The sequence below is a fragment of the Giraffa tippelskirchi genome, chromosome 10 (genome assembly GCF_054371585.1).
Source record: "Giraffa tippelskirchi isolate mGirTip1 chromosome 10, T2T-mGirTip1v1.2.pri, whole genome shotgun sequence".
Classification (NCBI taxonomy): Eukaryota; Metazoa; Chordata; class Mammalia; order Artiodactyla; family Giraffidae; genus Giraffa; species Giraffa tippelskirchi.
In genome coordinates, this window is record NC_137284.1 from 143,036,542 (window position 1) to 143,064,332 (window position 27,791).

The 27,791-nt window shown below is 36.7% G+C and overlaps 1 protein-coding gene across 3 annotated transcripts in view; it reads left to right on the forward strand.

The window, feature by feature from the left end:
- The window catches only part of NUP205 (nucleoporin 205), a 78,199-nt gene extending 51,121 nt beyond the window's left edge, over positions 1-27,078 (forward strand). For all 3 annotated transcript variants that reach the window (XM_081533011.1, XM_081533010.1, XM_081533009.1), the window contains exons 31-43: positions 7,133-7,281; positions 8,201-8,392; positions 9,621-9,742; positions 11,276-11,414; positions 12,936-13,062; positions 17,268-17,344; positions 19,309-19,437; positions 19,657-19,783; positions 22,998-23,164; positions 24,683-24,806; positions 25,260-25,388; positions 25,961-26,034; positions 26,596-27,078. In XM_081533011.1, coding sequence (XP_081389137.1) covers positions 7,133-7,281; positions 8,201-8,392; positions 9,621-9,742; positions 11,276-11,414; positions 12,936-13,062; positions 17,268-17,344; positions 19,309-19,437; positions 19,657-19,783; positions 22,998-23,164; positions 24,683-24,806; positions 25,260-25,388; positions 25,961-26,034; positions 26,596-26,748 — 1,709 coding nt within the window. In that variant the 3' untranslated portion in view covers positions 26,749-27,078. The remainder of the gene's footprint in view (positions 1-7,132; positions 7,282-8,200; positions 8,393-9,620; positions 9,743-11,275; positions 11,415-12,935; positions 13,063-17,267; positions 17,345-19,308; positions 19,438-19,656; positions 19,784-22,997; positions 23,165-24,682; positions 24,807-25,259; positions 25,389-25,960; positions 26,035-26,595) is intronic.
- Positions 27,079-27,791: the final 713 nt, after the last annotated feature.

The following is a 27,791-nucleotide window of genomic DNA, read 5'->3' on the forward strand; positions in this document are numbered from 1 at the left end:
TTAGAGATTGGTTACTTCAAATATTTTTTTTTAAATCACCTGTTCACCTTTTGGCTAAGCAAAGCTATAAAGTGAGTCTTTATGAAATCATTAAAGTACTTATTATAAAGTCAAAGGAAAATGTTTACTTTTATAAAATTGTGGCAATAGGGACTTCCCTGGTGGTCCAGTAGCTAAGACTCTGCACTGCCAATATAGGGGGCCTGGGTTTGATCCCTGGTCAGGGAACTGGAGCCCACATGCTGCAGCTAAAGAGCCTGTGTGCCGCAACTAAGACCTGGGGCAGCCAAATTAAAAAAGAAGGGAAAAAAAGTGACAATAGTACAAAAGTAATGTAAGCACAGACCTTCAAATACTACTTTAGCTTACATATTTTTGTAACTCCTGCTCACCTCTGGTCCCATTGAACAGTACATGTCTTTTAAAATAGCTCTGTCATTCTGCAGTATAGAAGTCAAGTCACTTCAGTTGCTCAGTGGAGTCCAACTATTTGTGACCCCACGGACTGCAGTACGCCATGCCTCCTTGTCTATCACCAACTCCCGGAGTTTACTCAAACTCATGTCCATTGAGTTGCTGATGCCATCCAACCATCTCATCCTCTGTCGTCCCCTTCTCCTCCCGCCTTCAATCTTTCCCAGCATCAGGGTCTTTTCCAGTGAGTCAGTTCTTCACATCAGGTGGCCAAAGTATTGGAGTTTCAGCTTCAGCATCAATCCTTCCAATGAATATTCAGGACTGATCTCCTTTAGGATGGACTGGTTGAATCTCCTTGCAGTCCAAGGGACTCTCAGGAGTCTTCTCCAACACCACACTTCAAAAACATCAATTCTTCTGCGCTCAGCTTTCTTTATAGTCCAACTCTCCCATCCACACATGACTACTGGAAAAACCATAGCTTTGACTAGATGGACCTTTGTTGGCAAAGTAATGTCACTGCTTTTTAATACACTGTCTAGATTGGTCATAGCTTTTTCTTTCCAAGGAGGAAGCATCTTTTAATTTCATGGCTGCAGTCACCATTTGCAGTGATTTTGGAGCCCCCCCCAAAAAAGTCTGTCACTGTTTCCACTGTTTCCCTATCTATTTGCAATGAAGTGATGGGACCAGATGCCATGATCTTAGTTTTCCAAATGTTGAGTTTTAAGCCAACTTTTTCGCTTTCCTCTTCCACTTTCATCAAGAGGCTCTTTAGTTTAGTTTAGTATAGAAGTAACATTTATTTAATCATTTGCCTCATTCATAAGTAGTTAAATTGTTTCTAATTTTTCACTATGACAAAAATGCTGCATCAAATATTCTTTTATCTGACTATATATTTCTCAAGAAGGATACTTTATAGTGGAATTTCCACTATGCACATTTTTATTTCAACAGATTCTACCGAATGGCTTTCTACCAGTTTAAACTCTCATCAATAGTATACATAAGTCTTTTTGTACTTAATGTGAGGTTTTTCTTGAGTAAATATCACAGAGTAGAATTTCTTGGTCAGAAGGTCTGCGTATTTAAAATAATAATAGAGGCTTTGTAAACTATAGTAAGTGTGTGTGTGTGTGTTTCTTTTTTGACCATGCTGCTCACTTGTGGCATCTTAGTCCCCTGACCAGGGATTGAACCTGGTCCCTTGACAGTGAGAGCATGCAGTCCTAACCACTAGACTACCACAGATTTCCCATATAATTAGCATTTTAAAATAAGAGTAATTATATATATTCTTTGATTGCTATGTTTGGAAAATGTTTTTAACTGTTCAAAAGTCTGCCAGACTTAACACTGATATTTAAGAACTTGTCATAGGCACCTTCTTATAACCTTCATAAGTATTTATTTTGTATACAGATTCTTAAAAACCACTTAGTGTGTAAGACTCAGATTATCTCATATTATTCTTTACTGGCTATATTTTTTGTATAATATCCTTAGAAGGTAGTAATAGCCAAATCATGCATTTGTGGGAATGTCCTACTGGCATAAATAATGCACAAAAGTAGTTTTAGGTCATTAAAAATAATACTTCAGAGAAAGTTTTTAAACAAATAGGAGCTTTTTAAGAGCAATAATCTGCCAACATACCTCCCCCATTTTCCTCTTGACTTAAAAAAATTTTAACATTGGATTTAGTTGAATTGGCAAAAATCATCACTTAATCACTAGGTGGAGCTCTATAACATGCTTTATAAGAAGTTATTACCAAGATGTGGTAAAAGCAATGTGACCGTAAAAGAAAATTCTCCTTTGTTTTTAATTTTCAAATGATCTATTTTTGGAGCAGTTTTATCCCTTAGTAAGTTTTTTTCTTAGTCATAATTACTACTTATTTTGACTTGCTTTAGGTAGCAAAGTATTTTCTAGATACTAGTATTTTTAATTTTCAAATTAGAAATATTAAATTTAAAAACTCTTAATGAGCACATATTGTTGTGCAAGACACTGTACATACCTTCTGTTATTTTAAAACCAAAAGTGAATTTTAATATTTACATACTTAATTTTTCATATCACTTTTACTTTAGTTTTACATAACCATATATATTGAATACTGGGCAGCCATTTTCCCTGTTTGGTAAAATAGGAATCTGACTTAGAGAGGTTAAGTGACTTGCTTGTATGTGACATATGAGAATTAGAATTCAGTTTTCTCAATTTGTAACAGAATTCTCCTGACCTTGTAACATCACATCTTCCTCTTTTTATTTTATCTTTTTGTAATCTGTAGTTTTTCCTTACTGTAATTTGGTAGAAAATGTCACCAATATATTTGTAACTTATATCATGCGTGACTAATTCCTAATAAGTAAAGAGCATCTACAAATCAATAACCCAACAGAAAAATGAGCAGAAGATATGAGCAGACTGTTTAAGGAAAAGGAAATTCAAATGTCTGTTAAACATACAGCTAATTTTTTGAAAATCCTTATGGGTGGATCCTATCGCCTTGAGCTGGCAATGCTGTACATCTGGCAAGGAACCAAAGTATATGTTTTTTGATAAAATTATTTGGAGAATCTTATGTGTTTCCCTAATTAAGAGCAGTGTAGTTGAAATCTGACATTGCTTTTGCACATGTAATTCCTGGGGGTTAGCTGACAGCTATTATCGTCATAAACATCTCTCTGTATTCTTTTTTCACTTTTTATATTCTCTCTTTTCTACCAGTGACCCCTGGAAAGAAAAAGTGGATAATCTGACCAGAGCTTAAATGTTTAATATGAACCACAATTATTATATTCTTGATTTCTTTACTGAACTGTTTCTTAAACTGTAGTATTGTAAAAACACTTCACATTTAAAAATAGATTCATAATGACATATATATTTTCAGCATATTTTTAATCAGATTAATGTTTTCACTAAAAGTTGATAAAGCCAACCTATAATGTTATGTTAACACCTCAGTGTGGAGGTGCATCCTCTTTAGTTTTATTTCTGAGATCAGCCCTGTTTTGTTGTAATTTCTGTAAAATGAATTATATTGCTTTTAAACCAGATTAGTTTTTAACTTTCTGTTTTCTAGGAGCTTGTCATTCAACTTTAATTTATAATTGATTGATGAGCTGTATGGAAGATGTCAGTTTGAATTCTTTATTTTAAAATTATTGTTGTAATTTTAAGCAATTTTATTATGTTTTTCTCATATGTTCTATTTTCTTCTAAATTGGCTTTTCTTTTTCTTTAGTTTTGACAAGTTGATAGTATTCAGTAAGTAAGAATGAGAAATTATAGTAAGAATGATGAATTTTCTGCTCTGCTCATAATTCTTTTGGGCTATTGTGACTTTTGATCAAGAATTTCCATGTTGTTCTTTGTTTATGAAATTGTAGTATTCAGTCATCTTTTTAAAGGAGACTAGAAAAGATGATCTATTGCTGTTACTAAATTTTTGGGATTCATATCGAGAGATTTTCGATTTTTATGGTCTAGGTGTTAATATGATCTAGAATCATAGTACAAGTACACCTATGATTTTAATCATGAAGTAGTGGGACTGAAAGGATTTCATAGAGCATCTTGCCTGTTGTTGACTCTGTTCTTTTGAATCCAACTCCAACAAGTGACTTAAAAATACCAGCTATAGCTGGTGTGTAGTAGGTGCAGACTTTTTACTTGATGTGAATTTAGATGTACATTTCTCACCACTCCTTTTGTTTTACTACCTGAGTCAGATCTTAGGACCTTAGAACCTGACTAAAAATAATCAGATATTTAAAAAATAGCATTTAGCTTTTCTTTTTTATTTAAAAGTAAATGTTGATTGAAGGAAATTTAGGACATACTAATAAATGAAAGGAAGAGAAAAGTCACACACCCCACCCTTCTAAGATAACTATCGGGACATTTTGGTTATAGCCAACCATCTTTTTGTATTGATTTGTATCTTCTTTTTTCTTTTTTACTTAGTATATTATGAGCTTTTCCCCTCTCATTTAATAACATTTTAATGCCTCTGTGGATATGTGGCAAATGCCCTACTCAGTTTTAGACCCTTAGCTTATATCCAGTTTTCACAATACAAACAAAAGTTAGTAACCATTTGGTGGCTTATTATTTTAAGTTGTCCCAGAAAGCATGAATTGGGTTCTTGCTTTCATAAAATCTTATATCCTAGTAGAAATGGCAGTATATGTGCTTATAAAACAATAAGCCTTAAATTGGATGATATAGAGTGGATGCCTGCAAACTTTTTCTGTAAAGGGCCAGATAGTAACTGTTTTAGGCTTTGCAAGCCATATGCTCTCTGCTGCAACTCCTTAACTCTGCCATTATAGTGCAAAAGCAGCTAGAGACATATGCTATGTTACATTGAAATTTTATTTACAAAAACAGATGGGAGATCACATTTCGCCCATGGACCTTAGTTTGCCAACCCCAATTATAAATTACAAGTTTTACAGGCTTTGAGAGGAGAAAGGAAATCAAGGATTTTGCTGAACTTTTCTGGTTGGGTTGCATTTACATGAGAATAAATGGAGGCTTTTCAGTAAGGCCCAAACTAGGAGGGAGTAAAGAATCAGGCCATAAGCAGGGGAGAGGGTTGATAGCAAATTAAGCCAATTTGAGATGGTAGGACCATATTATTAATGACCTTGAAAATGAAACTATAGTGTTAGAGCTAATAGAATTAAGCAATAGACATTTAACATTTTTGAGCAACTTGATAAGAAGTTCGTAGTATAGGAAAGTATGTGTGGCAGTGATTTATATGGTATGTTGGAAGAAGGGACAGATTGAGTAGAAGAAATCATTTTCGTGATTTCTAATGAATTAATTTATCTTCTTAAAAAATGAAGATTTTAAAGAAAGGCCTTTTTTAAAAAACTATTTTCCATTATGGTTTATCACAGGATATTGACTATAGTTCCCTGAGTTATACAGTAGGACTTTGTTGTTATCCATTCTATATATAATAGTTAGCATCTACTAATCTCAGATTCCTACTCTGTCCCTCCCCCTTGGCAACCACAAATCTGTTACCTGTTTTAAAGAAAGAATTAGATTTTTCTTATTTCTATGTAGTGCTGTCAGTAAGTAATATTGGAACTCTGAGATCTGTTCACAATTTGAAATCAAATATTTCTTGAGTACTTAACTGGTCTTCTGCAATACCTTGTTTTTCAGATTTCACTATGAGGCCCCAAGGTTCTTGCAGGGGTTCCTCAGGGGTTATAAGGAAGAATCTCTAGAGTGATGTGTCAGCATCTCTTTACCCTCATTTCAATCAGAATGTTTCAACTAAGAAATTCATGGCTAAAAAGCATTAAACCTGTAAAATGGTAGCTTTCAGACTTGCCCAAATTCTTGACTCACATAATTTTGTGGCAGTTCTGTGTGTAGAACAGGAGAAGCCATATCTCCTCAGACTAGGCTCCTGAGAACCCGCCCACCATGGAAATCCCCCCTGAGGGCGTCTGGTGGCCTCTCTGGAGCAGAGTTTCTAAACTTTCCTTTATGCTGTCGATCAGTCAATAATTAATATTTGAGCTTCTACTTGTGTGCTAAATTTCTGGAGAAACAGTGGTAGACAAGACAGAATCCCATTGTTAATAAGCTTATGTTCAATGTCGTTGATGTGGGGAGACAGGGAACAAGCATGGAAATCCACCTCCCTCTCAAATAACAGAATTTTAGTAAATCTGGCAAATAAATACTGTGGAGAAAATAAAATAGTGCTGTGATATGTTGTTTGGGGGATGGGGGAGGAGGGAGTATTGGGTGTATTTGGGGAAGTGATATTTAATAGAGACTGGAATGGTGAAGAGGAGGTAGCCATGCTACGATCTGGGTAGAATAGAGAGAACAGCTAGTGCAAAGATCCTGAGACTGAGGTAAGTGCTGAATTTGAGGGACAGAAAGGCTAGTGTGGCGGCAGTGTGGAGGTGGAGAATGGAAAGGGGTGAAATAGAAAAGTAGATGGGACCAGATGACCTAAGAAAGTGACATGATTGAGAAGATTTATAACCTCATACCCTCCTTTGACACTATTGGAAATGAAATATGACTAAAATAAAACTAAAGTAGTGGCAAAAATATTTTAGTGAAAAAATATCATTAAAACTGTGAAGATTTGCCTGCTGCAGACTTTATAGTGAAATATAGACCACATTGTGGCATTATTTTATTTTGTAAAGTTTATAATCCTATCTTTAATTATCATTGTACCTGAATTAAATTTAAGTTGTCTTCATAATGAGTATACCTTTTCCTTTTTAGTAAGCATTTGAATTAAAAAGTATAAAAGAATAAAATATCTGCTTTTTGGAAGTAGATTTTTGTCTACTTTGTACCTGGTCCTTTGTAGTCAAATTCTCTTAGATCTCAATAAAAGATAAAACCAGATCAGTTAGCAGAATAAATACAGGAATTGGTTCTCCTGGAGCCTCTAATTCAATTTGATTTCTTTAAGGATAGTTTCTCCTTTTCCTAATACCATTGTTATCTTAGGGTACTTGCGTGGAATAGTGCATTGTGTTCTTGAAATTTACCTGCCCAGATTCATTGGTTGATGGGCCTTTGTGTGCAGTCAATAATGGAAGCATTTTTCTGTTGTTGTCATGTATAAGGTGTAATTACTCAGTTACCAAACAATTTTTTTGCTGGAGTGTTTTATATGTCTTCTCTTGTAACCCTTTAGCCAAGAAAACCATGTGGGAAAGGCTGACTGCCCCTGAAGATGTGTTTAGTAAATTACAACGAGAAAACATAGCCATTATTGAGAGCTATGGTGCCGCCCTCATGGAAGTAGTCTGTCGAGATGCTTGTGATGGTCATGAGATTGGAAGGGTACGGTAACTCCTGCTGAGTATTATACTTGGATAGATATTTTGACTTTATATTAAGGCATAAATTGGATCAGCTTTTCAAATGGATATTATATATTGGGAATTACTTTCTGTAATATATTTTAGTGAATTTTCTTATTTACTATAATTTGGAATTTCTATTTTGTTTACTCATGTTTTGTTTATTTACATTCAGCATCGTTATTAGTTCAGCCTGGGCCCTCAGAATAATCTTTTTGCTAATTTTGAGATTTGCATTATACTGGTAGAAACAACAGAGGTGCTGGTTAATAAAGATCCTTGAATAAGAGAATGGGGATAAATAGTTTTTGTACTGAATATATCTTTCTCTGCTTTTTCAAGAAGTATTTACATTTATGTATCTTTATTATGTCATACTGGTGATAATGTATTGAGAAGATAATTTCTAACTGGTGGGAAAATCATATAGCATTTGAATCATGTAGTGTGCTCTCAATTATGTTAAAAAAATAGTATTTGGGAAGAAATAGGCCAAATTTCCATATTTTTGTTTGTTTGTTTGTTTTCTGTGTTTTCTACAATAAGCGTGTAACACTTTACAGTTAGGAGGGGAAAACACTATTTTTAAAAATCGATTTCCTCCTTTCCTCCAACAAGTAATGTTTAGACTCTATTAAAATATGTTTAATGCTATTATTTTAATGTGTTAGGTTTTGTTTCAGAAATATAACTTTACCCTGAACATTTTCCTTTTATTAATAAATCAAGATTCGGTATACATAGCTTTCAACTTCTCAAAAAAAAAAGGAGAGAGTTGTATTGCATGCAACAGTTCTCCTTGTGAGAAAACTTTTAAACGTTTCCAGATAAAGGGAGTTAACTGTTGTTGACTTGGTAGCCATCTCCACATTTTGGACTTTGATTTATTCTTCTTTCAGATGCTGGCACTAGCTCTCCTTGATCGAATTGTCTCTGTGGATAAACAGCAGCAGTGGCTCCTGTACCTGTCTAACAGTGGCTATCTGAAGGTGCTTGTGGACAGCTTGGTAGAAGATGACCGTACTTTGCAAAGCTTACTCACTCCACAGCCTCCACTTTTAAAAGCCCTTTACACTTATGAGTCCAAAATGGTAAGGCTTTATGTTCACTTGAAGTTAGAGCAACAGGTCATTTCCTCTTGAGGTTAAAGCTATATTAAAGAAAATGAATGTGGCCTACGTTTTTAATATTTTTATCATACATGCCGTAATCATTTCTGAGGAGTTTTAAATTTGGGTACATGTGCTAAGAGTGCATCTTCTGAGCATGCCGGAGTTGAGTTGAATGGTCTATGAAGGCTAGCTGGGTGCTGACACTGCTGCTTACTCACTTCTGTTGCTGGTGATGCCAAAGCCATGTGACACTCAGTGCTCTCTGAGGAGAGTGAGCACACACATCTTTCCCAAAGAAAATCAGCCTGTGCCAGTTGCCTGATGAAATTCCAGTGTAGATGTGCTGGTTCTACTTTAACCACAGGATTTTTCAGTCTAGTATATACATTTAATTTCTTTTCCTCCAAATTTTGTTTTAATTTGTTCCCTCCTGCTTAAAAATACCACGAATGTCACAATAAGAGAAGCACTAAAATCTTAGATTCTTCATTAATTCTGTTTTCCCTCCGTCCTTCATTTATTCAACAATTATTTGTTAAATATCTGTTATATGCCAGGTATTGCTTGAGGTAGTAGAGATACAGCTGTGAGCAAAACTGTCTTTCCTGCCCTCCGTAAGCCCATGTGATGATTTAACTTGAATGCGTAACCCATACAAGGCCTGTGTGGCGCTTCAGATACGCTATACCATTTATTCCTCATAAAAATCCTGTGGTGAAAGTGAAAGTCGCTCAGTCATGTGTGACTCTTTGTAACGCTATGGACTATACAGTCTATGGAATTCTCCAGGCCAGAATACTGGAGTGAGTAGCCTTTCCCTTCTCCAGGGGCTCTTCCCAACCCAGGGATCAAACCCAGGTCTCCCGCATTGCAAGTGGATTCTTTACCAGCTGAGCCACAAGGGAAGCCATAGGGGTATAATGTGCCCCTTCCTAGCTAGTGACCAATGATTACAGATTAGAAATGTGCTATGATGGGGACATGTCTGGCGGTCCAGTGGTTGAGAGTTTCCCTTCTAGTGCAGGGGGTGCGGGGACCTAAAGATCCCACATGCTGCAGGGTGTGGCCAAGAATTAAATAAAAACAACATTGTAAATCAACTATACTTCAACTTAAACAAGAAATGTGCTATGAGAAAGCCTTGTTTTTATATGAGACCCATGACTGTGATCTCTGTACTGATGACTTTTGTTTTGTAACTTCTTAGGCATTTCTCACAAGAGTGGCCAAGATTCAGCAGGGTGCTTTAGAGCTGCTGAGGTCTGGCGTGATTGTGAGGCTGGCACAGTGCCAAGTCTATGACATGCGCCCAGAAATGGACCCACAGGGGTAAGTGTCTGTATCATTTGGCTTTTTTTAAGTTACCAGTAAAGGTTTATTAAGGAAAAAAATTTTCAAACATAATTTTGCCCTTTATAATTCTGTTTGAGCAGTACTCTCATCTTGATGGTTTTGTTTGGTCATACCCCTCTGCCATTTGATGCTAATAAATGAAAGTTGCTAGTCAGGGTAAAAGTGAGTAGAGACATGTCTGCGTGCTCAGTCGTGTCTGACTCTTTGTGACCCCATGGGCTGTAGCCCCCCAGGCTCCACTGTCCATGGGATTCCCCAGGCAAGAAAGAATACTGGAGTGGGTTTGCATGCGCTCCTCCAGGGGATATTCCTGACCCAAGGATTGAACATCCCCGGCAGGCGGGTGCTTTACCACTAGCACCACCTGGGAGGCAAGTGCTTTTTATTTTAGAGCAGTGATGTAAGAGGAAGATGGGAGAGCATTTCGTTAGATGTTACGTTTTCAAACTTTATTGTTCTGTTTAGTGGAAGTACATATTTTCCATTATACAGTCTTTTAAAGTCCTGTATGAAATTATAATTTGTGGTGGATTTTCTTTTCTTGATGACTTGAGTAATATTTTGTTTTTCTCATTTTAACATTTTGCCAACTGCTTGTTAATTTGAAAGCTTCAAATGAAATTATTTAAGTTCCAAACTAGCAGATTTCTCAGTTGAGTTTGAATGTGGATTTTTTGTTCTTTTTTGTCTACACGGCTCTGACATTGATAAGCCTATATATAGCTGACCCGCCTACTATCAAATAACATTATTTCAGTTTTAGTAATTTTCTTCAAAAGAAGAAATTGCCAAATTGCGTGTTTTGAATTTTTCAGGTTTATAGACATATTTTACTTCGAGAAAAGTTAACATCACTTTCTAAAGTTTTAAACGTGCGAGTTTTTATTTTCACCTTAGTGAAGGGGATTAAGTTATATTCCTCCCTTCATGATGCATTACTATTGCCCATCTTTGGAAAGCCTTTCTGTTATCTCTCTTTATTTCCATATTCTGCTTTCATTCCCTCTTCAACAGGCGACCATTTTTTTTTTGCTCCAATAATTTAAATAGAAATATTTACAGTAAGCAAATAGTTTATTAATACAGTGTTCTGAGACCTAAACTTAAAGGTTAAGTTATTTTACAACCTCATTTTTGGTTTTAAAATCTTGTTTTATTTTATATAATAGACAATGTAGATTCCTTTTTGGCTTTGTGTATATGAGAGGGAAATTTGCGGAAAGCAACTTTTGTTTCTGCTTCTTACTCATAATCTCTATGGCTTAAGGGAACATTTAGAGTAGAATAAGTATGTTTGGGGAATTTTGTCTTCTCTACTAAGATTTTTTTCAAGATTCACATAACTCTGTCTTCACTAACTGTACATGTGGGATACAGAGTCCTCGTTAATAGCGTCACATCTTAATCAGTCACCTGTGGTTATTTGCCGTGGGGGTGGTCAGGGACTGTTGGAATGGACCTTAACTCTTGGACTGTTGCTGTCTCCTTGTTCACTGGATGTGAATCAAGCATGTTTGGCATGAGAGACCCCCCAGTGTTCATCCCTACTCCAGTAGACCGATACCGCCAGATTCTCCTTCCGGCTCTTCGCTTGTGCCAGGTCGTCCTTACGTCCAGTATGGCTCAGCACTTGCAGGCAGCAGGGCAGGTAAGAGGAACCCTTAGTGTAGAAAGCATGAAGTACAAAAGCTTTATTTTACAAATGCAGAAGATGGAACGCTTACATAAATTTCCTTAGGCCCCATGTACTTCGCTTTGAACTTCATTGGTTTGTTTTTGCACTCTTGTTTGAATGAAATGTTATAGCTAATTAATAGAATAGTGAGATGGGAAGCAAGAGATCTAAATTAGTTGTTTTACAGAAGGAAGCAGTTACTGTGATAGAAATAACCTGACTTCTAAAATGTAATTTAACCGGGTATTTATTAGAGTATGCTATACACTTTATTAGACCTTACATAGAATACAAATGATAGATGGTAATGCTACATTTAGTTGTGATATTATTTTCAGTGCTTTTCAGTGAAATCTTCAAAAATATGTTTATTTCTTTAATAATGCAATATACAATTTAGCTTTTTGCTGGTTAATTAGTCTTATCATCATGAATCTGCCATTTTTCATCGTATTGCTCTGTTCTTATGATAGCCTCAGAAATTGTGTCCTAATAATTTATGGTGATTTTATCTGCCTTCCCTGCCATCAGTCTTTAGGCTTGCCTCTCCAAGATAGAATGCTGCTGTTTCTCGTGTGGCACCTGATTTTATACTGCATTGGTCTTGGTGACATTCTGTCCCTTTCACATGCGGCCTTTGAGTTAGTTCTTTAACACGCAAAAACTCTGTCTTCTACTTTATTGAGATTAATATTTTTTAGTAGAAGTGGGACATTGTGAAATAAGACGAGACTTATCCTGAGCATAGTGGAATTACCTGAATAGCTTCTTTAAAAAATACAGATTACTGAGTTGCATGTCCAACAATGATGGGCTGAGGCCAGGAATCTGTATTGAAAAAATAAAGGGGCACAATTCCTGAGAGATTCAAATGTTCAGCCTGTTGTAGTGTAGTCCCTGCCTTTGAGGCATCTGTAATCTAGTTGAGAAGATGTTTGGTTGTGAAAAAGAGTAGAGTCCTCTGTTATGGGAAACTGTAAAACACTAAGCTGGAAGGGCAGAGTTTGGAGGTCAAGATTTGTATCTATCTCCTTTATTTTCACCATATCAAAAGGAGAGTTGGACAAAAGCTTTTATGTGATTGTCCCCGTGTCACACTAGTCAGAATTTCATAGAGCCAGCTTGAATTCAGGACATCATTTTTATACACACTCATTTTAAATTCATGTTCTAGTTCCATTTAGACAAAAATTTAAAAATAAAATACGGGCCAGATAATAGTTTTCATGCAGTCTTTCCAAGTTATTTTATACTCTTCTGCAATAGCTCTTAAGTGTATTAAATTTCTAAACTTTGAAATAATCCTTATCTTGAGCTTTCTTACGACTGTTGGCTTCTTGAAAAAATAAACTATGTAAATACAAAGAATAACTGTTTATCTAATATTCCTCATTACATTAAATTATTTGCATCAGTGTTATTAAACCAATGGATATAATATACTTTTCTACTCTTCCACCAATTTTTTCCATTCCCCCTCTTTTTCCTTGCTAGGTGTTGCAGTTTCTCATTTCTCATTCAGATACCATACAAGCAATTCTGCGCTGTCAGGACATTAGTGCAGGGTCTTTGCAGGAATTGGCTCTGCTGACGGGAATTATAAGTAAAGCAGCACTTCCTGGTGAGTGGATCATGTTGAATTTTTAAACAATGGCTTTATAGACATACGCTTAGTAGAATGAGGTTATTATTACTTTGCAGCTGTATATGACTTATTTGAGATTGGACTAACAAAGTTAACTACCTTTTTTGAAGTCATATGTTTATAAAAATGATTTATGGTCAGTATAAAAAATTCAGAAAGTTAAAGAAAATAATTAACATTCAAATCCCACTATCTAGAAATTGCCAAATGTTAACATTTGGTAAATAGCTTTTTAACCAATGTCCTATGTGTATGTATGTATTGGTGGGTGAGGGGGCATGGTGGAAAGAAACAGAAATATAGAGATAATATATGAAAATGGGGTGCCTTTTGCATGCAGTTTTAGAAAGCAGCTATTTAATGTTACATAAACTTTACAGATGAAAAACTAGTTGAAGAGAAACTGAAGACATTGATGAATTCTAGGCAGACGTTTTTCTTTAATACAGGTGTACAAGAGATGTTAGTTCTTACAGGAGATATTAGTTCTTAAAAGATCGCAATGATTAAGAAAAGATTATGATAAATTAGTAAGATATTTTGATCATTAAAAAAGTTTGTTTTACTACATATAAATTTTAGACAGAATCAACTAACTCAATGTGAAAGATTAAGTATGAGTTATTTTACACTTTTTCCACCCTCACGTTATGTTTATTTATATTTTAACTTTGAAGTAAATATCATTTTCTTTCAGTTCTGGAACCATAATACCTTCAGCTATTTAATTTTACTTGTATATTTACGTGGATTCATAGAAATGCACCAGTTTTTTTTTTTCCTCTTACAACTTCACCATTTCTGAGTTCTTTCTTTTGATTTATCTCTTGGAATTTTTAATTTGGATTGAGGTTCTCTCTCCGAAGAAAAAATATATAATATTCCCTGAATTCTCTAATGTTTATGAGCATCTGACGATTGCCTTATTCTTGAATGACAGCATGGCCTAATATTAATGATAATAACTCACATTTTTAAGCATTTATATGCTGGGTACTGTTTTAGACACTTAGCATGTTAATTGATTCAATCATCACAATAGTCTTAAGAGTTAGAACCATTATTATCCACCTTTTACAGGTCAGGAAACTGAGGCACAGAGAGATTAGCTTGTCCCAAGTCACACGGATGATACTGTAGGGCTTTCCAGGAACTGTGGCTTCTGAGCCTGTGCGCTTAACTACTCCGCTAATTCTACCTCCATTTTTACGTTGCTGTGGAGAAGTCTGAGGCCAACCCCTGATTCTGCCCCAATGACCCCAGGATTTTTTCCTCTCTGGACATTCCTTGGTGCCTGAACCATTTGTGTTGGGAGGAGAAGAGTTTGGCAGGGCTGAGTACAGTGTTTATTAAGGTACTCGGAGCCTGTGCTCATTCTGAGGAGATCCCAGGGTCAGCTCCACCTCACCTTGTCGTGTCTTAGTCCTGTGTGCTTGTTATGGTCATTTCCCCAGTTCATTCCAGTGGCCTTGAATGATGCCAAGACATGCCACCCTTCTTGCCTTTACTGTGGTCCAATTGTGCTGTATAGTGGTTCTCTTCCTAATGGTTTTTACTTGGATTTCTCCTGATTACTTAATTTACTTCATCACTCTGATATGCTTCTTTGCAAATTGCAAGAGTTTGTTGGCTTATCCTCTTTCTTCCCTACTGCTTCTGAGGGCTGGGATGAGGGTCGTGTGATGAATCATGCTACTCACTCCCCTGGAGTTTTTTCCATCTTTTTTTTCCCTTAACCACCACCATTCTTCAGTATTTGTGACATAAGGTGGCTTCTTTCCTTTTTTTGGTGAATTTCATTTATTCGTAGGTTGATTGTAGAAGGGGCATTCTATGATACTACTTCATTCTGCCATCTTAATCCAGAAGCCATGAGCCTTTTGTCAGATCCTCTGGCAAGGTGATTTTTTTGATGAATTCGCCTTTCATTACTTTTTAAAAATACTTGAAACATTCTGAATTTTGCTGATAGTGGCATTTGACCCTGTCACTATATTAAAATGAAATTCAGAAAAGCTCAGTGTGTTTTAACATGCTCATGATAAATTCAAACATAGAGTAAAAGCACTATGACATAGCAATCCCTGCTTCCTAAAAGGAACCAATTATCAATTTATACTTTATTTTTCTTGCAGTTTCTCTGTATGTGGTGTAAAAATTTTTTCCTTCCTACAAAATGAAATCATACTATACACACTGCTCTGTAACTCACCCCCTCCACCCATTATGTCTTGGAGATCTTTTTTCATCAGCATATATAGTTCCCACCTCACTCCTTAATTGCCAGAATAGTTTTCCAGTTCTGAAGTATTTATCCAGACCTCTATGACATGTTGACTGTTTGCAATCTTTTTAAAATTTTCAAATAGTGTGGCATTTAGTAACTTTGTATGTTTGTAACTTTGTATTTAGTAACTTTGTGTGTTTGTAACTTTGTATATAGTAACTTTGTATTTACATATACATTTTTGTATATTTGAGCTGGTAGGCTTGGTATATACTCTTTAAAATAATTTTAAAAGATAATGCCAAGTACCTCCTAATTTTTTGGAATCGTTTTTGAAAATAATTTATGCTCCTGTTAACCCTACTCCCAGTTCAGCCCTTGATTCCATATATGGTTTTGTATTGTTCTACAATTTCATCCTATGTTTTTGTTTAAAATGCTAGCCTAGAACCAGATATGTTGTACCTTCTCAACTACTTACCAGGAGGTTAATTTTTTATCTGTGACCCATGGATATTCTGTAAAGTGTTTTAGAGTTGAGGGTGATACATATGGTCCACAGTACTGAGGTGCCTTGTAGCAGAAGTCTTAAGAATCTGAGAATTGGACTTCCCCAGTGGTCCAGTGGTTAAGACTGTGCTTCCACTACAGGGACACAGGTTCGATCCCTGGTTGGGGAAGTTCTGCATACCACATAGTGCAGTAAAAAAAGAATCTAAAGATTGCTTTTCTTTAAATAGAGGCAGCAGGAGGGATGAAAGAACTGGGGAACAGCAAGGCAGGTTGAAGAGATAAGAAAAGTTAAGTGCAGTGTGATAGTGTTAAGTGCAGACTGACTCTCAAGAGGTTAAAATGGAAAAAGATGGCATAAGAATCAGAAGCAGCAAATGTAGAAAAAATATTTCAAGAATTTGATATTAATCAGCTTTTTGCTTGATTTTGTTTTGTTTTGGCATATAAGGGCGACCTGAACACATTTTCAAATAGTGAGGAAAAATCCTCTATGGCAGAGTAATTTTAGAAAATAATTAAATAAAGTGACTCTGGGAGCAGACTCCAAGTGGAGGTGGAGGGTGGGAAGGGATTGGATCTAGTGGAGCAGTGGAGCGCAGGTGAGGTAACGTGACAGCACCTGCCAGGCGATGTGAGTGTCTTCTGTGGGTTTGTGATGGGCTGGGAAATCTAAAAAGAGGAGAGCTTGTCATTATGAGGAACAAAGGATAAGGTTCTGGGTTATGTGCTATGGAGCATATGCTTGGAAGTAAGAAATGGGTTAAAAGGATTGTGAAAACACATGGAAAGTTAGGGTGGCCAGCACAGGGTCACCTGGGTTCTCAGTATGGCTGCAGTAGTGGAACAAAGAAATAAACCAATGGGAATAATGGCCCATGGGTTTACTTGGAGGGCTCAGTAGAAATAAAGGGAATCCATGGCACTATAAAAGGTTGATCAGCTTAATATAGGGATTTTGTAGTGGGCCCAAACTGAAAAATTGAATGGAAGCTTTTTTGTGTATGTGTAAATTATACTTTGCTTAAGGGAAAAGAAAAAAAATCAAATGATGCATAGAAGAGTTAAAAGAAAAAAGGAATGCATTTCATTCTTAGTGTTTTATATTCTGAACTGTTTCATAAGAGAGTAATTTACCGTGGAGTTTAGAAAATTTTGTTTTATATTTAAAAATAAAAAATAGATTTTTCTCAAAAGACTTTTTAAAATGCACTTTTGAATCACTGATCCAATCTAGATTTAGTTTGCTTATGACTGAACATGTGGTGGTACACTTAACAATCTGTAAAGTTCTAAGGTATTTCTCAAACCTCCTTCATGACAGAGTCTGTGTCTATTCGTGCATTAAAGAATGTGAAAGAGTAAAACTACTCTTCCTAGTTTTTTAATGTCTATATTTTGTCAATTACAAAACTACGTTTAAAAACAATTCTAAATTTTACAGGTATACTAAGTGAACTTGATGTTGATGTAAATGAAGGATCACTAATGGAGCTACAGGGACATATTGGAAGATTCCAGGTAGCTGATTCTTTACTTCTTTTTTATTTTTTAAATTAAAAAATTTTTTTGATTCTTACATCTTTAAAGAGCAGCAGTAAAACTTATAATAAAATACAACAATCCTTTCTCATCCTCCTTATACGGCTCCCTTAATTTGGGTAAACCTAGCAGTGGTTGTAATTGAGTCTTTCATATCTCTAAATTGCTTATGTTGCTGCTACTTGATTTTCCAATTTTAAGAATCATCTATCAACCTTCCATCAAAGAGGATAAGAATTTAGATCTCTTTACTCCTGTTCTTCCATCATATAATATGTATATCTCTTATAACATGCCCCCACCCCCAATTCAACAAATCATATCATAATTTTGATTAGATTAACATTTGGTGTTATATTATTATTACTGTGTAAATGTCATTTATAAATAAACCACGGATGGACCATATGTTACTTTTCTATACATTATGTTTTCCCTAAAGTAAATAATTGTTGCTTTTTTTTGTTTGCTTGGTTTTTGTGCTTCTAATTTATTCTCAAACTCTCCTCCAGTTGTGTAATCTCCTTTCAATATATTCAAACATAGTAGATAGCGTATCAATTCAATATTTTATCACAGTCCTTCTGGGAGCCTCCTGGCCTGCTTTGATCTAGACATCTTCCCTTTTTGGGGCTACAGAGGAATTATATTTATATAGTAGAATTTATATTCCATTGTTTTTATACAGTAATTGTCATAACCAATCCTCTTTTCTTGAACTGTTTTTCAAGTTTCCAAAGGAAAAATGGCTGCCATCATCTTTTTATATAATATTACTGTTATCTCTGGGACCTAGGGAATGTAAGTAGTACATTTTGAGTCATTATCAGATAGCACTCCAGAAGGGCTTGTGTTCTCTGTAACCAGGCCAAAATACTCTGGATTTTTTTTTTTTTTTTTTTCTCAGCCTTCTAACTGTCAGCGTAGCAAACAGCCAGTTTTAAGTTTTAAAAATAGATACAGCTGTTTTGACAAAATAAGTTTATATTACAGTCTCCTTAGTCTCTTTTGCCTTATCCAAACTTTCTATTTAAACTAACATCAGTTTAAAGTAGATATTATATAATATGTAGGTATATATGTGTATGTAGATGTGTGTGTATATAATACCAATGTTTCAAACACATTTTTTTTGTGCATTTACTATGTGGAGAACACTGTACTAAGCACTTTAAATATAATTCAGTGTCTCGGTTAATCCAAACAATAATTTTACAAGGTGAGAATTGCTATTATCACTCTAGAAATGTGAGCGCAGAGGCTTGAAGAAGTTAAGTAACTAGTCCCAGGACAAATAGCAAAAAGTCATGTGCCTGCAATTGGAACCCACATGTCTGATTTTGGATATATTGCCAATTTTGCGAAACTCGTCCTTTCCCGCTGAAAACCATAGGAACAACTGTATTCTCAGGTGAAAAGTACCAACATGTCAAACAAATGACCTTTGCATTTTATCTGCCAAGGTCACTTCTGTGTTCCCAACTCCTTGATGACATCCCCAGAAGAAGCCAGAGGAGTCAGAGCCTTTAAATTTGAGCCTTGGTAGACAAAATGATCACAGATCTGCTTCTGTTCACCATCTCACTTTGCTTCTCAGTGTTTATTGATTGGTGTTTATTTAATGGGTATCTACTAAGGAATTATTTGGTGTGATACAAAAAATTTTGGGCAAACACTTAGACTTTAGTGGGTGTTAACTGCTAAAAAATTAATATTTTAATGAGTTGTCTGCCAAGTAAATACATTTGCAAAAATATGGATTTTAGTATTATTAACTTACAGTTGACACAGTTGGAAGTCAGAAATCAGACACATTAAACAGGATTTCACTCTCCACTGAGCTGAGTTTTTCTTTATCTCCCTCAAGAAAGAGAGGTCACTAACTTTAAACATATCCAGCTAGGTGTGAACTTTTTTCCATTTTTTGTCTTTTCTTTCCCTAGCGCCAGTGCTTAGGACTACTAAGTCGCTTTGGTGGCTCTGACAAACTGCGTCAGTTTAAATTTCAAGATGATAATGTGGAGGGAGATAGAGTGAGCAGGAAAGATGAGATTGAACTGGCTATGCAGCAGGTGAGAGGAGTAACAGTTATGTAACTGTTCTTTAAGGTTTTTATGTTTCTGGAAATATTTGAGAAAAACAATACATGTGGATAATTTTAAAATTGATTTGTAACTTTGTTGTAATTTTACAAATTGATCTTAACTTTGTTCTCTTTCACATCTGGATTTCCATGAGATGAGGCATTTGGGGAGCTAATTATGTTTGTTACTGCTATTCTCGCTTTGTAGATTTGTGCCAATGTCATGGAATATTGCCAGTCACTCATGTTACAGAGTTCCCCTACCTTCCAGCATGCTGTGTGTCTCTTCACCCCTAGCCTTTCAGAAACCATTAACAGAGATGGGCCCCGACAAGGTGAGCTGCTTCTTTCTTTCTATATTTGAGGAATTAAGTTGCTAGGATTATGAGAAGCTCTAGTTGGCTCCAGTAAGTTGCACCTTTTTTTTTTTTTTTTTAACCAGTAATGAATGGGGAATTTTAAAATCGACTTCTTTAAGAAGAAGTGATAAAGAAGTACTGTTGTCAGACCTGTGGATACAGCTGGAGAGCTTGAAAGAATAGAGAAATTTAAGATTTTCTGAGAATGAATCTGGAAGAGCCATGTGGGGAGAGTGTAGTTTTATATAGTGCATGAGACCCCATAGAGTCTGGGATTGGAGACTAAGCTAGCTAGGTGAGAAGTATGAAAATATTGCAGACAGTTTGTATGTTAAATCATGTTAAACTGAGTTTTAGTATCTCAGTTGGATTTTCTTTGATAGCTCCAAATTTCCATATCACAGCACAGTAAAATTTAGATACTTAGTAGGCTCATGTAGCCTGTGATTTCCTAATGACCCAGTAGGGAAGATTAGGAATCTAAGGCAGTATTATGGATTGGTTAAAGCCGTTTTCCATGGGACACTCAAAGGCCAAAAGCCCATTTGGATCTTGGTGATTGTATTGTGATGGACTGGTGGTTGAGATTTCTGAGAATCGTTTTGGGGTTAGTCTTACTCTGTTATAAATGTCCTAGGTAGTGGGATTAAGAGAATTTTATTGAAGTGTTATTTACATACAACACAATTCACCCATCTTAGGTGGACCATTTGAGTAATTTTTGTAATTTTATGCAGTGTGGAATCACTACCACAGCCAAAATATAGAATAATTCCCTCATCTTTTGAAGTTTCTTTTTGTCCCTTTACATTTGATTGTTTCCTTTGACCCTTTGGTCAAGGTGTCTATTATTTTGCCTTTTCCAGAATTTCATATAAATAGAATCATACAACGTGTAGTCTTTTTTGTGTTTTGACTTTTCATTTAGCTCAGTGTTTTTGAAATCCACTCGTGTGTGTATTACTGTTTCATTCTTTTTATCTCTGGCTGGTATTCCATATGAATTTATCTATCCACTAGTTGATAGACATTTGGGTTATTTCCAGATGTTTAGCTGTTGTGAGTAATGCTGCTGTGAATGTGTGGATATAGATCTTAATGTGGACATATGTTTTCATATCCCTTGATTAGATGCCTAGGAATGCAATTGCTGGCTTGTGTGATATGTTTAGCTAAGATACTGCCATTCTGTTTTACAAAGTGAAAATCATTTTGCATTTCTACCAGCCACGTAAAGAGTTCTAGCTGATCCACATCCTTGCCAGTGCTCGGTTTGTCAGTCTTTCTAAGTTTCAGCTGTTCTAGTGGGTGTGTTGTGATATCTCATTGTGGTTTTAATTTGTATTTCTTTGATGACGAGTGATGAGCCTGTGTCCAGGTCTAGTACCATTTGCTGAAAAGGTTTATCTTTTTGTTTGATTACTTTGATATATTTTGTCAGAAATCAATTGACCACATAAATTTGGATTTATTTTTCTTCAGACTTTTTTAAGGACTAATAAAGCATATTCCTCTGCCAATTCTAGACATATAATTGGGTAGGTATTTAGCAGGTTCTAGAATAGTTACAGAGAGACAGTTTAACCTAGTGGTTAACCTAGTGGTTAAGAGCATAGCCTGATGATGAACTGCCTGGATTTGAAGCCCAGTTCTACAGGTGACTCAAGAAAAATGACTTAGCTCTTAGTGACTCAGTTTCTTTGTCTGTAAAGTAGACGTAATAACAAGGTGTCCTCTAATGAATTATTGTAAGGATTAAATGTGTTAATATGTATAAAGTGGTTTAGAACAGTGCCTGACAGCATGACATCAGTGTTAGCTATTATTTTTATTATTGCTCTTGTATTGTTGTTATCATCTAGTATATTTACTGTTCCTTGTGATCAATGGACTTCTATTTCCTTGACCTCGTTCTCTTTCCCGTAGCATCTATTTCTGTAATTAAATATCTCATGAGCCATCCTTATCTGATGTCTAAGTCTGGTGCCTCTGAATATTTTCTAGACTGGAGCAAATTATTGTATAAGAACTCCTGAAGAAATTTGAAATACTCTCAGCATTAGACCATCGTATTTGTGGATAGTTTCCTACCAAGTCGAGGTCTCACAAATGTTATCCAGGGACCAGCATACCTAATTTCACTAGGAGAAGGCTCTCTTTGATGACCCGTGTCATAAAGATTGTCACATCCTCATTGAAGACTGGTAAAGGAGACCTGGCAAATTAGATGAGTCTAGGCAAAATCCGTTGACAAAGGACTCTTCTTTTTCCCTCCATGTGAAGGTCTGTGAGATCTGAATTTAGAGCAAAGTTCAGGGAGATGGCAGTGAAGGAAGCAAGTGTACATCTCTCCCTCAGTATTCATGGCAGTTGGGGCCATTAAACAAACTTTGTCTCCAAATTAAACTTGAAATTACTAAGGTGTTTCTCAAAGAAATCCCTTTGTTGCAAGAGGAAATTGCTTTATTTGTACCACACAAACCAAATCTAGAATAATAACGTTACTGCTCTCTAGTTTTGCTTCCCTCTATAGACAGTTTTTCCAGCATCACATTGTTCCTTTCCACCTTCATCAGAAAGTGGTCACATAAAAGGCAGATCATTTTGTTTTGCTAGCCAAATGGAACTATTGTGGTGGAAGACTTAAACTTTAAAAATTCTGATATCTGTTTTTTAGCTATGTGTTAGTATTCTACTTGTCTGTTTGGAAGAATAATTTTGAGCTGGGAACTCAGCAGCCAGAAAGATGCAGACTGGAAATGAATCCATATAAATAAAGCCATAGGATGAGGCAGGACTTATTCACCTGGGGTCAGGAAACTGTAAGCTGTATCTGTGCATATGGGGTGGTGGGGTGGTAGAGAGATGGGTGTATAGGCTTATAGCTTCCATAGAGTTCTCAAAGAGGTCTTCACCCAGTAAAGGGTAAGCTTTCTCAGTGTCCATCAGCCAGACTTACTTATTGTCTCAAGGCTCTAGCCTTATATACCTTCCTCATTACAGTAGCTCCTAACCACTCCTTTGAACTGTCAGTGGTGTTTAAAAGTAGTCCTGGATTGTTTTTAATAATAGTTTACATGCCTTTCAATTCCTGGGCTTTCCTTTTTTTTAAAAAAATGGTTATTTGAAATTCATATAAAATGGCTGTAGGTAGAACATTGTTGTTTTTTTTTTTAATCAACTCTATTAGATACCCAAGCTCCAGTGGTTCCATACTGGCACCTGCCTGGTTTGGGCATTATTGTCTACCTGCTGAGACAGAGCGCTAATGATTTCTTCAGCTATTATGACAGTCATCGACGGAGTGTCAACAAGCTACAGAACGTCGAGCAGCTTCCCCCAGATGAGATAAAAGAGGTATGAAGCTTATAATGGGCAATGGAGACTTCTGAGAAGCCATTGCTTTTCCTGCTAAGGCAGGGGACCAGTGTCAGACTGATAAGTAAAGATGATGCATGCAGTAAGACAAAAGGAACTCCAATGACTCTTCTGTGGTGGCTTGAAGAAGAGTCCCTCACCTAAGTACTACACCTCATAAGTGTAGAAACTTGACTGAGTGACCAAAAGTTGCACCTGTTCAAGGAAACCTCCTGCTTTTCCCAGTAGAAATGCAGTTGGCCTTTGAATAAAGAGTTTGTTAATTTATACAGTAAACATCTGTCCTGAGAAACTTAGGTTTCTATTGCAGATGCTTTTTCAGTTAGAAGTGATTTCCTTAGGTAAGATGTCTCTGTCCCTCCAACATCTTCAGTATCTGTTAAGTGAATTTTTCAGACAAATGGGATGGCCTGTCAGACTTGACCACCTTCTCTCAATTACCCAGAACCATTCCCTGGCACTTACTGTAACTGAAGAGGCTGAGTTACTGGGCTTGCTCCCTAAGTAGCCTGCCTTCCTTACCATTTGGCACAGCTGAACTGTAAAATGTCCCGTGGCCAGTGCTGAAGCCTCCTGGCGTACTTTGTGGCGGCCTGGTTGTTGAACCATTCCGCCATTCCTGGTTCACACTAGGTTTTCTAAATTGTAGCATGTCACCCTCAAGACTGGTCAGAGCCCACTCCCTCTTTGCAACCTTCCGATAACTCTAGGGATTGAGAGTTCATGATGTGCTCAGCCCTGAGCTCCACATGCCACCTGAATACATGAGGCAGATATTGTTGCTCCTTCTCTTTCTGAGATGTGGAAACTGAGGCACTGAAAGAGGGCATAGTTTACCCAAAGCCACACAGCCAGCAAGTACAGGTGGGGGCAGGCGTTACTGAGTGGGTTCAGGTGATCCCTGAAGTTGAGTGGTGTACACCCAGCAGCCCTTCCCCTTCGAGTGTGGCTTGCTGGTGACGCCGGCACTCGCAGGAGGAGCTGCAGTGTCACAACAGAGCACGTGGCCCTTCCCCAGCTGCCGCCGCTCCCCAGGGTCTGCAGGTATGCCAGATGGGGGAGGGACCAGGGGAGTTTCTGGTTTATGATCGTACATTTGTTACGATCTACAAGTCTCATTTGTATTTTCTTCAGAAGATGCCTAACAGCTGTTACAGATATTCTCCACTGAAAATGCAGTTTTGTTTTAATTTGACAGGGAATTCGGTGTTGGTTGGCCCATCAATAGATTGGAAACGTCTGTTTGAGAGACGGGACTTTTTCAAAACGCCAGAGATGAACGTTCATTTATGAATTCAACTGCTTCTTTGGCTCTTGTTTTTTAAATTACTAGCTTCCTAACTAGATGCTAAACTATTGTCTACAAGGATGTTTAAATTCACTTGAATGTTTTTCACAGTACTTATCACAAATGACTGCTTATAGTAGATTTTTGTTACATTTTTGTTACAATATATGTCATTCTTAATACTGTTTGATTTTTTTTTTTTTTTTTAGTTGTGTCAGTCGGTGATGCCTGCTGGTGTTGATAAAATCTCCACTGCCCAGAAATATGTTCTAGCAAGGCGGCGTTTGGTGAAGCTGATCAACAATCGAGCTAAACTGCTTTCCCTTTGTTCTTGTATCCTTGATGCAGCCATCGAGACTGCAGGGTGCTTGAAGGGTGACCGCCAAGGGAATATTCAAATATAGGAACTCTTATTCTCACATTATTTGGGTATCAGAACCAAATGGAAAGGGACATAATTACCATTATTTTCTTCTGGTTAAATGCCTGACATATTTCTAAATGGAAAATTTTTTCTTCCTCTTTAGAGTAACTAGTAATCCTCATAACATATGCAGATACTTTGTGTCCAGACAGGAGATAAGGATGCTGAAGGCTCTGCTAGCACTGCGCCCCAGGGTCTGACCTCCTTCCTCTCAGCACAGCTTGCTGCTTTCTGGAGAGACCTTCCAACCAGCTTGTTAGACTGAAGCTGTGGGTACATCACTGAATGGTGCAGTCTCAGAAATTGGTTTGTAAAATTGTGTGATGAGATTATTTTCCTTGAATCTGGCCTCTCCCCTGTAGTCATCATAGAGACCTGCCTGTTTATTCTCTGGCGCCATCTGGAGTACTACTTGTTACACTGCACACCCACCGATTCTCAGGATTCCTTATTTGCCTCCAGGTCCTTATTTAAAAGCAGAAAGCTACAAGGTAAACTTTATTCTGAAAATTAGTGAACCACGGATGCCTACAGATTTTAGCACCTTGAAAAGTTAGTTACACTTAACGGACTTTTGACTGTTCTAGTTACAAAGCATGGACTAGGTAACTAAGTAACTACTTAGATACTAGGCATAGCTAGTTTTTGTGTTTCCCTTCTGCCCATGGGAGATTGTGCAGAGTGCAAGAGCGTCTTAGAGGCTGTCTTCAGCTGCTCCTCAGCTTCTCACAGTTAATGGCTGACGCAGGTCCAGAGTCTTCTGGTCCAGAGGAGTGGAAATGGGTCAGCCTTGGCCATGTTGCTCATTGCTAAAGGGATCTTTTGTGACTGATGAGCATGTATTGGATCCCTTAAGTGGCAGGAAACAGAAGGAAAGCTTGAGAACCGTGGCCTGGAACAGTGAAATGCTTCCTAGGAGCTTCCATTTACTGAAAGCTAAAAGAGAGTCCTCAGCTTTGACCCGTGCTTGTCATAGACACTGTGGCTCACTGTCACTGTGTTCTTCTCTTCTGTGGAGGAGACACACCTGCAAACCTAGTTTGACTGTTTCTTATATCTCTAGATGCCTTTGCTTCGGAAAGCAATCTGGATTTTAGAAGTGGGCTGACTACAGTGAGCCAGCATGATATAGACCAGGTAATGTTCTGTTCTCATACTTTTGTTCTTTTTTTGCAAGTACAAAGGCAAAGCCTGGTATGTAAATAAGATAATAAGTTTTCACAGTTGCATGCAAAGACCTGATTTGAATTCTGGGAGAGCAACCTAATAGCTGTGTGACTCAGAGCAACTTACTTAGCCTCTGAGCCTCCATTTCCTCAGCTCAGAAATGGAAGTGATAATTCAACCTCGAAGTGTTTTGTCAGAATCAAATGAGGCCTTCATGTGTGAGACGCCAGGGTAGTGCTTAGAAAGTAGTAGGAGTTCAGTAATTAATAGGCATTATGGTCTGGAAACTCCATATATCAACAGTTACTGCAATTTAAAGCAAACTTAAAACTGTATATACTTATACAAGAAGGAAAAATGTTACTATCATACCAATAAACTTCAGGGTGGAAAATGTGAATGTAGAGTTAATTTGGCATCTGAGAAAGGATCACATTACAAAAATTCAAAGGTATTTTAAATAGGAAGACAAAGAATAAAAGAAATATTTGAGACTACTTAATCATGAAATGTCACCCGTGTTACCTCTAGCTTCAGGCTGACGCTATCAGCGCTTTTGGAGAATCACTACAGAAGAAACTTCTGGACATTGAAGGATTGTATTTAAAAGTGCGATCTCGCTATAGTTTCATACAAGCTCTCGTCAGACGCATCCGAGGCCTGCTGAGGATATCACGGAACTGAGAGCCTGTGCTTATACTCTTCTGAGGAAGAGACAAATTGGGGAAAACTGTCTCCTTTTTATAGTTTCCTTCTAAATTATGACCAGAAGATATTTTGCTATTTCTTTCTTTATATATGGACTTCTTTTCTAAACTTCTTTGCCTGGTGCCATGCTCACTAGTTAAAAAAAAAAAAAAAAAAATATTTTTAAAAAAACGTGGTCAGTCTCTTGAAATTTTATCTATAAAATAGTCAGCATTATCAGGAATTCAACAAACAATCCTTCCACGGTGCTGGTTTTTCCCCAGGGGTATTATTCTGAATGCTAAATTAAAGGCATAGTCTGAAAAACTCCTCTATTTTTCCTTCCTTTGTAGCCGTATTACACGTTTTATGATAATGCTTTTTTAATAGAAAAGTATACTCAATACAGTGTGTTACAGAAATGTCTCAAAGTCAAAGCATCTCTTTACTAAAAGTATTTTTTTCTTTCCTGCATGTAAATGACGAAATAATCACTTGCATTTATTCCCTAAAATAATTGTGGAATTTTTCAAATTAATCATCTACCTGTATTTTACACATAGTTAATAGGGTGACTGCTGTTAGCACTCTTATTTCTTGCCTGGTAGTATTTATGTGCATGTGACTACATCATCAGAAAGTCCACTTCCCACTTTCCAATCACCAATTTTTCAGCCCAGTATATAGAAGAGACGGCTGAGAGGAGAAAGAGTCTTGACCCTCAAGTAGTGGCAGAAAATTAATACTTAATTCTATAATTTTTTTTCTTAATAAAATGTCCATGACATTTTAGGTATTAAAAAAAGACTTTGTCATTATTATATTTTGAAATTAATCTACTGCCTAATACTGACAGACATCAATCTTTAACTGCAAAGCATCCTGTTAATAAAGAGCATTCTTAGAGGGATGTGAATGAGTAAGTAACTGGTCCAAGACATAGTAAGCCTGACTGCTGCTAAGTTGCTTCAGTTGTATCTGACTCTGTGCCACCCCATAGACGGCAGCCCACCAGGCTCCTCTGTCTCTGGGGTTTTCCA